The sequence below is a fragment of the Mesoplodon densirostris genome, chromosome 11 (assembly GCF_025265405.1).
Source record: "Mesoplodon densirostris isolate mMesDen1 chromosome 11, mMesDen1 primary haplotype, whole genome shotgun sequence".
In the NCBI taxonomy this organism is placed as follows: domain Eukaryota; kingdom Metazoa; phylum Chordata; class Mammalia; order Artiodactyla; family Ziphiidae; genus Mesoplodon; species Mesoplodon densirostris.
In genome coordinates this window covers 48,967,267-48,984,144 of record NC_082671.1, presented here as the reverse complement: position 1 = coordinate 48,984,144, position 16,878 = coordinate 48,967,267, and the positions used below count along the sequence as shown (strand labels likewise).

At 37.6% G+C, this 16,878-nt stretch overlaps 1 protein-coding gene across 5 annotated transcripts in view; it reads left to right on the top strand.

The window, feature by feature from the left end:
* The window catches only part of DIP2B (disco interacting protein 2 homolog B), a 244,992-nt gene that overhangs the window by 177,790 nt on the left and 50,324 nt on the right, over positions 1 to 16,878 (top strand). For 2 of the 5 annotated variants that reach the window (XM_060111725.1, XM_060111721.1), the window contains 9 exons: positions 1,195 to 1,407; positions 4,122 to 4,277; positions 4,760 to 4,882; positions 8,733 to 8,930; positions 10,380 to 10,471; positions 12,172 to 12,282; positions 13,948 to 14,071; positions 14,684 to 14,793; positions 16,257 to 16,359. In XM_060111725.1, coding sequence (XP_059967708.1) covers positions 1,195 to 1,407; positions 4,122 to 4,277; positions 4,760 to 4,882; positions 8,733 to 8,930; positions 10,380 to 10,471; positions 12,172 to 12,282; positions 13,948 to 14,071; positions 14,684 to 14,793; positions 16,257 to 16,359 — 1,230 coding nt within the window. The remainder of the gene's footprint in view (positions 1 to 1,194; positions 1,408 to 4,121; positions 4,278 to 4,759; positions 4,883 to 8,732; positions 8,931 to 10,379; positions 10,472 to 12,171; positions 12,283 to 13,947; positions 14,072 to 14,683; positions 14,794 to 16,256; positions 16,360 to 16,878) is intronic. The other 3 variants (XM_060111724.1, XM_060111722.1, XM_060111726.1) reach the window with 3 other exon arrangements.

The following is a 16,878-nucleotide window of genomic DNA, read 5'->3' as shown; positions in this document are numbered from 1 at the left end:
TCAGAGCAGGAAGCAAGGATGTAGTCATTATTCTAACTTTCTTACTGCGGATCTGCACAGTTTGACTTCTAGATTAAATTAGTCTTTTGTTGTTTGAATTTCCATTGTCAGGTTTTAGCAGTGTTTTAGCCCTGTTAGTTATCTGTTTGGGTCTCTGAACCAAAGTAATAGAACCTGGACCCACAGTTTCACCTGAGTTAGAGGAAAGAGTTCAGCAGGACTAACCACAGAATATTTAATTTTTTAAAAATTGAATGAAATTCAATCCACAGGCCATAAATTATAACCCTCAAAATCATTTAGAAGGGTTTATCTGACATCAGACTAAATGCCACTCTAACTTGTATGACTCGTAAACTCAGAGCCCTGGAATAAATTCCTGACTTTTGCTTCCCTTGGCTATCCTATATTTGGTTGAATTTTTCTTTTTTTTTTTCTTTTTTTCAACATACTTTTCTAATTTAGACCTTATTTTCCTGAAGTCAGAGCCAGTCTAAATACAGACATCAGTGAATTTCTCACAGTTCTCTGACTGGGAATCAAGGAGAGAAATACAGATCTGTGACCTCTCCAGTCACGTTTGGAGAGCTCACCTGTGCCCTGTGACCAGCTAGCTTTTCCACTAAAACCATGAATGCCTCCAGGCTGAACACTGTTTCTTATTCCACGTAAGAATAAGTCAGTTCCTCAACACCTAGTTCACTATTTGGCACTTTAGTTGTTGTTACAAAAATAAGTGTTTATATTTCCCATCAAGATCATTTTCTTTTAAGTAGACACTAATTAGTAAGTACTTACAAAAATCAGTATAGCAGCCTATCACAAGGTTCTCTAATAAAGAGACTGAGGAAGATATAGAAGCACTTCAGAATTATTTGAACATAAGGAGATAAGCCAGAAGAATTCAGATACTGATTAAGCTCAGAACAGAAAAACAGTGAAGTTTAAATGTTCTAAAATGGGTTTTTTTAAAAGAGCTTAAAATTACCTCTAGATTTTGGCTGCTTTATTTTTGCAGACTTTGGTTCATAAACCTTTCCTTGAGATTCTCAAGCAACTTTACCTATTAATCTACCTTAAGAATATGAATGTTTTTTGCTGCTGTCGAAATTGAATGTGTGATCGATGAGAAAGATCTGAAAGCCCTCTGTTCTAGGCAGGATCGAGAACTTCTTTTTTTCTAATTCCACACAGACACGTCTTCGGCCTCTGAGGATGAGGGCTCTCTGAGACGCCAAGCTGCGCTCTCTGCTGCCTTGCAACAGAGCTTACAGAACGCTGAGTCCTGGATCAACCGTTCAATTCAGGGATCGTCCACTTCTTCATCCGCATCTTCTACGCTGTCCCATGGAGAGGTCAAAGGAACCAGTGGGTCTCTAGCTGATGTATTTGCCAATACTCGAATAGGTAGGAGCTGGATCTACCCGAGAAGCCCAACTTATGTTCCATTTGGCTCCCAGTATCCAGGAAATAGGTTCTGATTTGTATTAGGTTTTTCAGGGTGGCCTAAAAAAAATTGAATCAGAAAGAACATGACAGTTGATGAGGCAAAGAAGGAAAACACGAGCATTACACTTGGAATGATAGAGAGCGTCTGCATTATTGGTACATAGTATTGCCCACCTGAAGCCATAGCTATTTCTATAAGCAATACTCAAGCTGCAAGATATAACACCAGTCTTAGTGTGGTTTATCCCTATTGGAGAATATTCCATCAAGTAAAAGGTGTTAAAAGATGTAACGTATTAGATTTTCCCAGGATTGTTGTCTGCATTCTCTCAAACAAAAAAAAAATTAAACCTGAGCAAATTCTGAACTAAGGCAATATCAATAAGACCCTTTTGTCTTTAGCATAAAGACTGGATTTATTGTCCTTGCTGCTGTGCTATTGCTACAACGGAGCGTGCAGGCTGAGAATGTTGGTACTCTGTGAGCTGCTACCTGCTGCCAGTGCTCCTCTATGGAGTATAGCTTTCGCTTGGCTCTGCTGTGTGTGTGTGTGTGTGTGTGTGTGTGTTCTAAGAGTCTGTGACATCTGCAGATAAAGATACAGTTCAGATCTCTGCTTTTGCTTAATTAGTTGGTACACATGGCACTAAGTGATGTATATGAACATCATGTGTCTGTGATACTTTTCCTTGTTTTTTAACAATTCACTTGCATTTTGGTGTCTTAATGTTTATATCAGTAACCTTCCTGTTTCACCTTATATATATCTTTATTCTATTAATTGATTTCTGAAAAGAAGAACTTGGAAACCTTTCAATTTAAGCCTATAATTTTTAAAGAAAATAGCTACCTTGAGGGTATGCTTGCCTACATTAAAAGGCTGAGTGCCAGTAACTGATGGCTTGTCCTGCACTCTTAGCTGTGCCCTCAATTGACTGAACCTCCCGAAGCAGCTACGGGTGAGCGTGCTCACCACCTCTTCTATTGGGAGGGTAAGCAGCAGAGCCATGGTGGGGCCAGGTTTCATTCCCACATTGTCTAAAAGAGAGCAGTTTCACTTGTTAAAAATATTTTCCTGATACCCAGTTAACTTTACCTGAATTTTTGTTAACAAGATGATTTCATCTGACTTCATATCTCATATTGCTTCCACTCTGTGAAGAGTTACCGGTTTAGGTACTCACAGGAACCATTTTATCCAACATTATTGCCTTTTGGATGTCTGCTCTAACAGAAGTAATTCATGTTTCTAAAAGAAAAATTTGAAAGTACAGATATAAGGAAAAATAATCTACAAACCCACTTCGTATGGATAACACTTCAGTGTTATCACTTTCATGTATATCCTTCTAGACCTTATTTGCATATAAATATGTAAGGTTTTGTTTTTGTTTTTACAGAAGTGAAATTGTACTAAATATAATGTTCATAACCTGCTTTTATTAGCAGTGTATCACAGACATTTTTTATATCATTAATATAGAATTATACTGTTTTTTTTATGGTTTCAAAATATGCAACTGTATGGCTATGCCCTAGCTTATTTTAGCCGTTTCCCTATTTTGGACATTTAAGGTAGTATCCAGTTTTTTGCTATTATGAAACTGGAATGAACATCCTCGAACACACAACTTTGTGCATTTGTTTGATTATTTCCTCTTAGGATGTATTCCTATAAGTGGAATTGCTGGGTCAAATTAAAATGTCTATTTTTAAAGCTTTGTTATCACATTATCCTACAGAAAGAATATACTGCAATATACTTGTGCAAAGTATTTAAAGCTTTAAAAAATATTAAACTAGTAATTATAGACTTTTGGGGCATGGAAAGCTTACTCCCAAATTGATTTTAGAAATTCTTTATATTATGCTTTTTCCCTTTTTCATAGTTATGAGTGGCCTTTCATTATTCTTGCAAATTGTATATTTTTCTTCCTCTAATTTTCGTTTTCTTCTTCTAAGTTTTTTGTAACACATCCCTGTTGAATGGCTCTCTTCCAACTATATCATTATTTCTTTATAGTAAGAATCTCTACATGAAGCAGAATATAACACTGTTTAATCACGCTTAGAGCAAGGGAAGAACCTTTTCTGTCAAGTAGATCCAAGTAACCTATTGGTTATTTTATAAAAATTAAAAGTGGATTTTATCTGGTTTTCTGCATTTGGGAACTTGAACGATCTGACTCCCAAGACACAATTTCTGTCTTCAGTGAAAGAAGAAACATAAATAAACCAACGTAAACATGAAGAAATGCTCAGAAGACTAGACTGTTAGTAGCCATAATGATCATACTTTGATTTCATTTTGAAGTCACTTGCAATTTTTATTTTATTATGGTTATTTTTATAACATTGGATTTCTACCAGACTTTCTGTGTAGAAAACAGCGTTTTTGAGAAATATTTGATATGCGATTTGATCTTACTAAGGCTGCTCAAGTTCTCAAGAGTAATAATTTTAGAAAACTGATATGCCCTGGCTTAACCTCTTCCTCTCTCATTATATCTTGCTAGTAAAATGTGATTTTAAGGGTTGCTTTATTGGAGCTAGTGTCCCATTTATGTAGTTTTCTTTCTTCTTAAAAAACAAACCAAAAAAAAAAGATTTAAAGATTCTTATTTTTACTGCTAATGTAATATAATTCTAAATTTTGGTTTCTTCCTTCTTAGAGAATTTCTCTGCTCCCCCTGATGTCACTACAACTACCTCTTCTTTGTCATCATCTTCCTCAATACGCCCAGCAAATATTGATCTACCCCCATCGGGGATAGTTAAAGGCATGCACAAAGGATCCAACAGGTCCAGCCTCATGGATACAGCTGATGGTAGGCATCTCTGTTTGATAGCTAAATAGGGCATATTAGTTAAACAGAAAAAATTCGAATTATAAACAGCAGTGCCTGATGTCCAGCAGTGGCAGAACTATACTGTGATTGACCTACTCACACAGATCATCTTGAGCTCCCTCTTTTCAACGTCTGCACTGCAGCAGCACTAACACTTGTTCACACTTAGTCTATACTTTCAAAAAGATACTCTGAACAAAAAGTATGGAAAAAGAAAAGAATGCTATGAGAGAAAAGGGATGTTAGATGAAATATTTAAACAGTATTAATAATAGCATATTTTTTCTCTGTTGTCATAAAAATGATAATGTACGTATTTGTACCTCTTTGGCCCAGTTGAAATAGAATGAGACTGTGGACAAAGGCCAAACATCATTAGAAATAAAAGCTCCTAAGAGAATAGAGGAACTGAAATATCCCTAAAATCAATTAATTTTAACTCACCATTTTTTCCCTTATAGGTGTTCCTGTCAGTAGCAGAGTATCCACAAAAATCCAGCAGCTTCTCAACACTCTGAAACGACCCAAAAGGCCTCCCTTAAAAGAATTTTTTGTGGATGACTCTGAAGAAATTGTGGAAGGTAGTGGTAATATTGACAAACACGTATATTCCTTAGAAATTTCGTAAGCAGTTACTACATGTTAGGTATTAATAGGATTTAAGGATGAACAAGGCATTGTTTTTGGTTGAAAGAGTTCATAGCTTTCTGCTCTTTATATTTTAAATCTCAGATGAAAAGTAAAGGGGGGCAGAGAAAAACAAAGAGATAACTATGGAATACAGAAATATGCTCTTTGAAATTAGGAACAAACACATAATTTTTTGAATTGTTTATATTTGGCATTATCCCAGAACAGGAGTGTCAAAGTCAGTCTCAAAAGTTTGCCCATTCTTTTTTTTTTTTTTTTTTTTTTTTGGCTGTGTTGGGTCTTAGTTGCTGCACGTGGGCTTTCTCTAGCTGTGGCAAGCGGGGACTACTCTTCGTTGCAGTGCACAGGCTTCTCATTGTGGTGGCATCTCTTGTTGTGGAGTATGGGCTCTAAGCGCACAGGCTTCAGCAGTTGCAGCATGCAGGCTCAGTAGTTGTGGCTCGTGGGCTCTAGAGCACAGGCTCAGTAGTTGTGGTGCACGGACTTAGTTGCTCCAAGGCATGTGGGATTTTCCCGGACCAGGGATTGAACCCGTGTCCCCTGCATTGGCAGGCAGATTCTTAACTACTGCACCACCAGGGAAGTCCTGCTTATTCTTTTCTGCTATAACCCAGTCGTTTTGTTAAATCAGCCAGTCAACACATATATGTATCTGCTTTAATGTGGTAGATGGTGAAATAGGTTCACGAAAATACAGTCACTTCCTCCTTCCTTCATGTTGTTGTTTACAATTTAGACAAAACATATACTGTAGGTGAAAGCTGAGTTTAGTCAATATGTATGTATCAACTGGTACAGGCAGTTTGGAGAAGGGAAGAATTCCATTTCATCTGTGTGGTTAGGGAAGGCTCCCTAGAGGAAGTGATAAGAATGATTTATTCATTCAATAATTTTAAAAATATTTAGGGATAAAATAATATGATGTATAGAATTTAATAGAAGGATTGGGAGGGGACTATATGGCGGCACAGATGGAATGAGGGTGGCCATTTAATAGTTCTATCTAACAAAAGCTTTCATCCAAAGAACTAAGCCTTGGTAGTTTTGCAGTCCATTTTTACGTCCTGAGGCTAAGAGTAGGCTTTGATCACATCAGACCTTAATGGAACTAAGCATGTTGGTAGACCAGATCCAGTCTTAGCCCACTTTGTACAGCAGGAAGCAACAAGTAACCTGACATATGAGGTTAAGATGAATTTCTGTTTCTTTAGGAGTCACTAAACTCATTGAACTATGGTCATCTTTCTTGATGGACTGATATTTTCAAGGTGTCTGTGCCAGTAATATCCTCTTCAGTCTTTTTAGTACTGTGTATTGACTAAGCAAGTGAAGGTCAAGGTTTAATAGAGTTATACTTGAGCAATATTCATACTTGAGCTCAATTAGAATAGAGCTAACAGCTTTCCACTAATTTTAAATAGGCAGCATTCTTTTATTTGAATGACAATTACCTTTGGAAAAAAAAAATACCTATATGTCTTTGGAAGTCTGGAAGAGTGTGCCCCAGGGTCTGCATTGAGGCCTAATGGATGGCAATGATGTGCAGACTTCTATGACCAGAACTATGCCTACCATATATACAATCTGTCCATAAAAAGAAAACTGTTTATTTAGAATCACCCATGTTTATTTTTATACTTAATCTGGTGGTTTAGGGTCTGAGAATATGCAAATGTTATTTACCTAGGGCGGTGAGTTGGGAAGTGAAACTGTTAGTTGTGTATCAGTAAAAAAATGAATGACATTTTAAGTAAGTTTCCCCAACCTGTCATTAAATTGAGCTGTAAAATAAAATTTATTTCATATTTCATTTGCCCTTCTAATACTTGCTGCTCGTTCCATCTGTTCTCTCTTCTATAGTGCTTCTCTCGTCTCCTACTCACCTGGCTAATCCCTACCCTTCCCCTCCCTTTAAGACTCAGCTCAGGCATTAACCTCCTCCGGGTGGGAGACCCCATCCTCTAAGCTGGGTGGTGGCATGGCCCTCTTCTACCCTCTCTGTACCTGTCTCTGTCATGCATTGGTCATGTTTACTTAGCTCTGTGTATGAGTGCGTCCCCACTGTCTGGATACTCCTAGACATCCAGAGGGCATGGACCCTGTATTCCTTGTACCTGGCATTATGAGAAGCAATAAATGTTTGTTCAAAGAATGATATGTGCAGCATTTATCTTCTCAATATTTATCACATCTTGTGCACATAATTGGCACTCAGTGAATACTTGGCCTTTTGTTCCATATGTAAATTATCTTTCCTGCTATGAAAATACAGGATTTTTTTTTTTTGCTTTTTAATGTTTGAATAATACTTGTTTATTGTAGAAAAATTAAGAGGATTTAAGTTTTGTCTATAGGAAAGGATATGAAATATTAGTCACCTCCAGTTTCTGGAATTGCCCATGTTAATGATCCTAGTGCTTTTCTTTTTTGTCCCCCAAGTTCAGTTCAATTTAATGAACATTGATTGAGCAACCATTATGTATTAGGCACTATAGGTAATAAGAGGAATATGAACCATGTCTTCTCTCAAAAAGCTCTCAGTCAGGGGACTTCCCTGGTGGTCCAGTGGTTAAGACTCCACGCTTCCAATGCAGGGGGCCTGGGTTCGATCCCTGGTTAAGGAACTAGATCCCACATGTCACAACTAAGGGTTCGCACACAGCACCTAAAGATCCCACGTGCCGCAACGAAGATCCTGTGTGCCGCAACTAAGACCCAGAGCAGCCAAATAAATAAATTTAAAAAAAAAAAGAGCTCTCAGTCAAAGGGGGAGAAAAAATTATAGAGTAGTAGAAGCTCTTGAGCATCCTCAGTGCTTTAATAAGGGTGCACTAGCACACAGTGTGGAAGCACTAAGGAAGGAATGGCCCCGGACGGCTTCCCAGGGAAGGTACCGTTAGAGCTGCATCCTGAGAAGGATGAGTGCAAGTTCACCAGGAGGCAAAGGGATTGGCCATATGAGATGTGCACAGAGGTGTAGAGACATGGAAGGAACATTGTCATTCATGCCCATTGTCTGCCTGAGTCCAATATGACCCTGTTGTATCCCCATTTTATAGATGAGGAAAATTGAGGCTGGGGTAACTCATTTTGCCTCAGGTCACACTAGTAAAAAGTGAATGTAGGGGCTTCCCTGGTGGCGCAGTGGTTGAGAGTCCGCCTGCCGATGCAGGGGACACGGGTTCGTGCCCCGGTCTGGGAGGATCCCACATGCCGTGGTGTGGCTGGGCCCGTGAGCCATGGCCACTGAGCCTGCGCATCCAGAGCCTGTGCTCCACAACGGGAGAGGCCACAACAGTGAGAGGCCCGCATACCACAAAAAAAAAAAAAAAAAAAAAAGTGAATGTAAGCTTGGGTTTTCTGATTCATAGTTCAATGCTTTATCATTAAACATACCCTGGTGAGGTGGAACCTGGCTTTCTAACATTGGACACAAACTAAAGGTCTAAAAACAAGCTTACTAAAAATTGTAAAATTGCTAAACAGAAATGTATGCTTTGTGTTTTTTTGAACGTTCAGGCATTTGCTTTGTCAGGGTCAGGATTTGTTGGATAAAATACATTAACTATGATTTTACGATTATGTGGGGAAATGAATTAAGGCCCAGCTTGTGGATGACTATTTCTAACGATGTCCTTTATTTTCTCAGAGTGAGTTTAAGCCAGATAAAGATAAAGGGAAAGGGGAAATATATTTGAGATAAGAGACCTAAGTTGTGTTAGTTGGTATTTGTACTTACTTCAGATCTTATTTTCATAACCTGTTGGGGTTGTTTTGGCACAGTACCTCAGCCAGACCCCAACCAACCCAAGCCTGAGGGACGGCAGATGACCCCTGTGAAGGGAGAGCCATTAGGAGTCATCTGTAACTGGCCTCCTGCTCTTGAGTCTGCCCTGCAGCGCTGGGGCACCACTCAGGCAAAATGCCCCTGTCTGACTGCACTGGACGTAACAGGGAAACCAATTTACACTCTTACTTATGGTGAGTTTCAGGAGTCCAGTTCCTTCCTTTTCTCCTAATAGTTCTTCAGATTATCATGGGTAATGTTTTTATCTTGCTATTTAGCAGTTACTGGTCATTGTGTTTCAATAGATCTTTTAAATTATTTTAATAGGATCCTAAGTTCTAAGTACAGCTGTTGCCAAATATTTTCTTTTGCTAAAGGGACTGTTGCAAGCCAGCTGATATTTAAAAGAAGAAAGAGACTTTTTAGATCCACTGATGTTTAAACATTAGGAGAGGATTTTAGGAAGACATTTGGGCAGGATTAATGGCGTATGGTAAAAATCAGGTGGTTTTATCTAAAAATTGAAATTGGTTACTTTTTAGATCTTTGTCATTTACTTCATCCTGCTTCTTGCATGTAATAGGCACAAAATTCTATAACGAACGAAGAATCAGTACTTTTCCATTTAGTTTTGTTTTATAAATTTTTAAAATAACTTTATTTTTATTATTTCTTTTTTTAAATAGCAAGAAGAATGGATTCAGCTTGGGCTGTGAGATTTTGTACTAGTTTATTCAGACAGATTCCTTTTTCCCTTCACAAGTGGTATACATTGTCCATAGATCTCCATATAGAATATTTTAGAGAAATAGTTTTTATTTAAAGAATTGTACAGATTGACATGAGTTTCCATCTTCAATGCCCCTCTGAATGAGTTGTGTGTAAAACTAACATATCTTTGCAAAATAAAATGATTTCACTTTCTTCATAATCTAAAATAAGAATTTCTAAAGGTGGTCGGGGAAAGGAGCAGGAAGAGGGGAACAGTAGGCTTTTCCCCCTAAAATTGTTTTTAGCATTCATTTCAGAAGCTGTACATTAATCTCATCCATGTACCCTTTAAGAAAGCAGTCAGCTAGCCAAATCTTTACATGTTTATTTAACATCTTTGACTATATCCACATGTTTCACATAGTTAATTTCCATTTTATTGTCTGTTTTCACTGAAATACAGTGGTATGGAATGCTCAGTCATTTGAGGCATACTTTTGCTTTGCACTTACTTCAGGTATCCAGTATCATATGTGTAAGTGTTTCTTCAGAAAAAGCTTAGAAAGAAGCTGTCTTCTGATTTTCAGTCCTGTGATAAAAACTTGTTTCCTTCCCTTTAAATCTGATCACCTCACATCAAATTATTTCTAAAGATATTCAGATTACTTCAGAGAAGAATTTGAAATATTATCTAAATCACAGTGAGCTTTCGGTGATGTTTCATTTTTGCTTGAAGGCAGCACTGGCTTTCGTAAACTAGAGTGACTGTAAAGCAGTTTTTGCGGCAGAGGACCTCTCTGTGTGTTGAGGGTGATGCTTGTCTAATGTATCATTTGCTAGTGGCCGTTATCTCATTTGGTGTGCTGATGAACTGAATGCCCTCTTGCTGAAGTAGGCCTGTGTTTTTCTATATGACTGTTTTCTTTCTCCAGGAAAGTTGTGGAGCAGAAGTTTAAAGTTGGCCTTCACACTGCTTAATAAGCTGGGGACCAAAAATGAACCTGTATTAAAACCTGGAGACAGGGTAATTGGTTTTTTTGTTTGTTTGGTTGGTTTTTTGGGGTTTTTTTGTTTGTTTGTTTTAGGGAGTTGATGTTTATTGTTTTCTAGCATGCACATTCTGGATTTTTAATGTACAACAGCACAATTTATATAACTCTTACTCTTAGAAAATGAAAATGGTTTGGTTCCAACCCAGGTTATAATTCTTGCATTTATAGTTTGAAGGATATTCACATGTCTCTTTACTAATGAAAATAAAAAGAAACCTAAGTCCTTCTGTAAATAAATATTTCAATATTTAGACAACAAAAATAGCAATCAAGTTTACTCTTTGATTTTTTCTTTGAAAAATGCCCCATAAAACTTTCAAAACAATATTCTGGGGTTTTGTGTGGACAGGGAGGGAGACTTATGTTACTTCTAAGAAGAAACAAATTGACATCATTAATTTCTTTTTAAATTAGAGGTGACATTAAAATTTTTTTCAATATTTAAAGGTTTTATTCACTTTCTAAATAAAATTACTTCTAATCATCAAACATTACTTTTCATTTGGACTTGTAGAATGAAACACCAGCTACATACACAACGGAATTCATTTTAGTAGGCTCATGATTACAAAATTTCCTAAACTAGCCTTTTAAAGATATTAATACTTCTGCATTTTGGCAAAGGACATCTAAAGTATGGCTTTTACTTTTAAGTATGACTTGTGAGTGTATCATAATCTTCACCCTAAGAAGGTAATTTCGTGTCTTCCTAACAACCTGGACACTTGTGTGCAGAAAGGAAATGGATTGTTTAAATGTCTTGTGGATTTAGTATTTTTTTTAGAACTCTAGAAGGTTCAGAACTGAACTTATCTTGGGAGTGAGTTAAGAGAATTTGTAAGTGAGAGAAGGAAAGGGAAAAACAAAAGTCCAATGACATAATTAAGTTTCAAATGTTAATCTGTGAATATCCATGCCAAGGAGCAAACTCCACAACAATCGTGACTTCTGTGTTTTTGCATTCCTTGAGGAAATTAGGAAGGTTCAGTTATCTCTGATGCATTACAGGTGAGATCACAGGTTTGAACATATTATGGAGGTTTCACTGTTTATCTTTTGTAAATGAATTAACTTTATATTCATAATGGTTTCTGCCAGTATTGCTTATACCTATTACCAAATGCCTTCTTGCTAGTATACTTGCATTGTTGGTTAAGTGAGTAAGGATTAATGCAATGAATTTGTTAAAAAGTAAGAAACCTTAGGTTTGCCCTAAGGTGGTAATGGAGTCCATCAATTCTTGTAGGTTCTCTCTGAGAGATATAAGGCTTATTCTTTAATATGTTAGTCTATCTAGAGAGATCCATCACATTAATTTTATTGCTTTAGCCCTGCACTAAAGTAAATTGCCTTAGGTTTTCTAAGTAATTAGCTTACTACTGAAGGTGAGTTGTTTACTGCTAAATCACCAATAGAATTAAATGAAAAATTCTTATGGTGATGATGATGAATTGCATTATAGTCCCCGAATTGTGCCTAGTATAATCATGGGAATGACAGAGATCTTTTTAGATTTGTGCATCCTTCTGAATAACTTAATTTTCTTTAGGCCATTAAATAGTTTGATGTATTGTGTTCATGCTAAATGTCATATATAAATCTATCACTTAGTGGCAGTGAAAGTGTTAGTCTCCTCTTATTCCTCTGTATTGAATGTCATTATGTACTATAGGTAGCCCTGGTTTACCCCAACAATGATCCAGTCATGTTTATGGTGGCTTTTTATGGATGTCTCCTGGCCGAAGTGATTCCAGTGCCTATAGAGGTACCTCTTACCAGAAAGGTAACATTGCTAAATTTAAGAGAAGTGTAGCCTGATGCGACATGGCAGGCATTGGGTTCTTGGATCAGTTGACTCAGTTACAACATTAAAAAATAGTCTGACCATTTTCTTAAGTACACTTAGCTTCACTTTCTAAAAACATGAAAGTTGTAGAAAATTTATTTATGAATATTTATAAGTTTCATGAAAATAACCTGTTTTCAACTAAGATAGAATTTTTCTAGTATTATATATCACTTAAAAGTTATGGGGACATACTTGACTTTTCAATGATTACATTTTATAAAGAGTACACTTGGGAATTCCCTGGCGGTCCAGTGGTTAAGACTCGGGCTTTCAGTGCCGTGGACCCGGGTTCAATCCCTGGTCGAGGAACCCATAAGCCACTTGGTACAGCCAACAACAACAAAAAAAGTACCACTCTCGGGACTTCCCTGGTGGTGCACTGGTTAAGATTTCGCCTTCCAGTGTAGGGGGTGTGGGTTTGATCCCTGGTCGGGGAGCTAAGATCCCACATGCCTCAGGGCCAAAAAAACAAAACATAAAACAGAAGTGATATTGTAACAGATTCAAAAAAGACTTTAAAAATGGTCCACATCAAGAAAAAATCCTGAAAACAAAAGTACCACTCTTGCTTCAGAGACTATAGATAATCCACATTTACAATAGGTGAAACCTTTCTGTGAAGGGATTTCCCTTAACTGTATCATAACATCTAGGGCCTCCATTAAGTCGAACGGCGATGCAGTGATGTTGTGTTACTACTCTGGGGTACAGAATTTACTTTGACCACACATCCGTCCTACTAAAATAAGCATATGTGGCAGATGTCAAAGTTTAACTGAATGATTTCTCCATGAGCTGTTTGACCCTAATTTTCTCGTGCAGTTTATCATTGGGAGTTGATGCTGAAGACAAATATGGTGGAGACTATGGATTTATAAGAAAAAAATTATTTTCTGAAAGGAATAAAAAAAATTGGTAGCATCCCTGAGACTCTGGTTGATGGGTATAGTATCTTTAGATTGGTCAGGAAATCATAGGGTTGTTCTTAAATTATTAAGTTGGCAATGTTTATGTGGTTTCATAATGATACTTTAAAGATGAAATCTTAATGGAAATGCTTTAGGCTATCTCTTTTGGTTTCTTCCTCGGCTATTGCTGTAAGGCTTAAATCTACCTCCTTTAAAATAGAATAATAAGGAGTATATGGACTTGGGTATAACCGTCCATTCACTTTCATTGTAAATTTGTACATTTGGTGTCCATTTACATTATTTATTTTGTTCTGACCTGAATTGCTTTGCTTTTGGATTTGGAGGTATGGCTAGGTCAAGACAACTTAACCATGTTCACTTTTATTTCATTTCCTGAGATTAATCTGAAAGAGGAGTGTTGCTGACCATTAACTAAAATGGTCACATTTGGCTGGTGGAATTCATCGTTAGCAGTGTCAGATTAATAAAATGTGATTTGCACTTAGGAAATCGTTGTGTTGTAGAAATTATTTGGAAGAACATATTGTCACTGGCTTTTGACAATTGCCAGATATCAGGGGGTTCCATGAGTGTCACACAAGTGCCAGAGTGTTACTAAGTGTCAGGTTTTGGTCTTCAGTATGCTCACGTTCACTCCCCCACCTTGCTCATTATCTTTTCTCCACAGGATGCTGGAGGGCAGCAGATTGGCTTCTTGCTGGGAAGCTGTGGTATTGCCTTAGCTCTTACCAGTGAAGTTTGTCTAAAGGGATTGCCAAAAACCCAGAATGGAGAAATTGTACAGTTTAAAGGTTAGTAATATTTGTACCTGAATTATCAGTTAAAAATTAAAGCTGAGTGCTTTAATTAGTGTTTTAATTTAATAATAACTAAGTACTTAACATATATTTTCTTATTTAATCCTCACAATCTTATGAAGTAGGTACCATTATTATCCCCATTTTACAGGTGAGGAAACTGAGACACAAAGAGGTTAAGTAAGTTGCCCAAAGTCATAGTTAATATATGGCAGAGCAGTGATTTGAACCCAAATCTGTCTGATTCCACAGCCCACACCCTTAACCTTTATGCTGATGGTTGGAAAAGCTACCACTCTGTTCACTAAAGCTAAATGCTACATGTAGAGACAGAGGATAGACCACTAACCTCAGTGGACTTCCACTGCCAAATGGACCTCCCAGTTGTTGAGGTAATGTCAAGGCCTGGAATTAGCATGTGGAACGATTGTACTTTTGAAAGAAGGTATAATTGTCTGGTGATTTATCACTAAACACTAATAAAGATATTTTACTGATTATAAAATGACCTTGATTTGGTCTCTTGATATTTAAAATGACCAATTCATGGTGAACTCCTTTCCTGATGGCTTAGGCAATTCAGTTTTTATTTTGGGTTTGATTTAGGTTGGCCCCGGCTCAAATGGGTTGTAACAGATTCCAAGTACCTTTCAAAGCCACCTAAAGACTGGCAACCCCACATCTCACCTGCTGGTACAGAACCAGCATACATTGAGGTAAGTCCTGAGACTAGGATGTACATTCTGGCTTTTCCTTTGGCTTCAATTGCTGTCCCACAAAATTTAAAACTAACTTTTTGTAGTTTTAATGTTAGTAGATCCTCCTGGTTTGTTAGATTTCCATCTTTTGGCTTGTAAAATGCCTTATAGTGGCCCTTCTATTCTAATTATTTTGAACATAAATACATATTCAAGAGAAAGACAACAAAGAAATTGATCCTTGTCATATAAGAAAGTTACAAAAGACTTAGAGAAGTTCAGAGGTTTAAGAAATGCTTTACTGGCAGAGATATTTTTCTGCTGCTTTGGGGATGGGAGTGGTGGGGGGTGATGGGAAGCAAGAGACTAGAGAAATGAGGAGGACAAATAGCTGTGCTTGAAAAGAATAAATTTAACAGATAAAGAGCAAGAAGAAACAGATGGCTAGAGGGTTTGGTATTGAAGGTTAGTGTAGGGGAGAGACAGGACTTAGTGACTAACTCTGAAGAGGGTGGAGGCAAGAAAGACACTTGGGTTTCTGACTTGGGCAACTGGATAGATGATGGATGGCATCCTTCGCTAAGATAGGAAGTACAGCAAGAAAAGTTTTCATGGATGAAAGATACAGGGGTGGTGTTGGCTGCGTTTCACAGGAGTACGGGTCATTCGAGGGGAAGGGTTGATCCTCTGAGTCTGGATCTCTGGAGAGAGGTCTGGGCTGGAAGTAGAGAATTGGGAGTCATCAGAAATGTGGTACCCTGATGAATTAAAGTGAAAAGAGAAGAGGAAGAACAGAACGTTCAGAGAATGCCAACATCCAAGGGATGGGCAGAGAAAGTGGAGGGAAAGGAGAGAGAGAGAGAATATTGAATAGGAAGAGGAGTATCACAAAAGCCAAGGAAGGAGAAAGTGTCAAGAAGGGAGGTGTGAGATATTACAGAAAGGTCTGATAAAGTAACGTATGCAATATGTGCTTTTGACTTAACAATAAAAATGTGACTGATCTTGGTAAAAAGCAACTTGAATGGAGCATCGAGGTAAAAGCGAAATTATAGTTGATTGATTTGGAGGAGTGAATAGGCCATTTCCCAGTCTCCCCTCCCAGCCGGGAGCTGCTGATAGACAGGGACCACACTTCCACACCTTTAGCTCTTGCTCTTGCCCTGTATTTGCTACTGTGCTTCTGTTAACCCAGCTGAAGTCACAGGTTTGTTTTAGCTTCTTTAGCAGCCACTTCACACTGACAACTAATTAAACTTTTAAGAATTTTTCACACATACTTTTGTTGAGCTTTGACATTACCCAGTCCTGTCTTTGTGTGATTAGAGTTTGGGGCCCAAGTGTGTAGCCTCAGATATTTATATGAAACGTTAAATTCAGCCCATCGTCATGGCTTTTCAGGGTTTTGTTTTTGGATTCTAGTTTTGTCATTTGAAATAACCCGTTTTGTTGTTTCTTGTGTTTTTGTGTTTTTTTCCTAGTATAAAACAAGCAAAGAAGGGAGTGTAATGGGAGTTACAGTGTCCCGCCTTGCAATGCTGTCTCACTGCCAAGCTCTGTCCCAGGCCTGCAATTATTCTGAAGGTCAGACTTCACCCCGTGACTGCCTGCACTGTGAGCTCAGATCTGTGTGACTTAGAGCAGAGTGCTCGGCAACTGGACTCCAGTTAATGACCACATTCAGAGGGAAATGTTCTAAGACACATTCTTGGCTTGCTTTCTTCTTTTTCACAAATATGCTGTGATTTAAAGAAACTAAAATTCTGGGCAAACCAAATATGTAAAGCATGATTTCTTGAGTGCAGAAATAGAAAACTAATTAAAACCATGTGCTTATTAGCTGCGGAATGTCAGGTACCTCCATCTCCCCGTGCGTTAGAGCTGCCACCAGCTGTATGGAGTTAGAGTCAAAGAAATTCTGCTACCAAAAAACACAAATTAAAACACAAAAATGTATTCTGGGTTGTTGGACTTTAGATGTGTTGATATATATTCTGGAATGACTATTTCCCTTAGAATGTTCTTCACAATATTAATTTTTTTAGTGTTTTATTTTCCTTTCATAGAATGAAACAAGTTAATACATGCTCATTATAGCAGCAT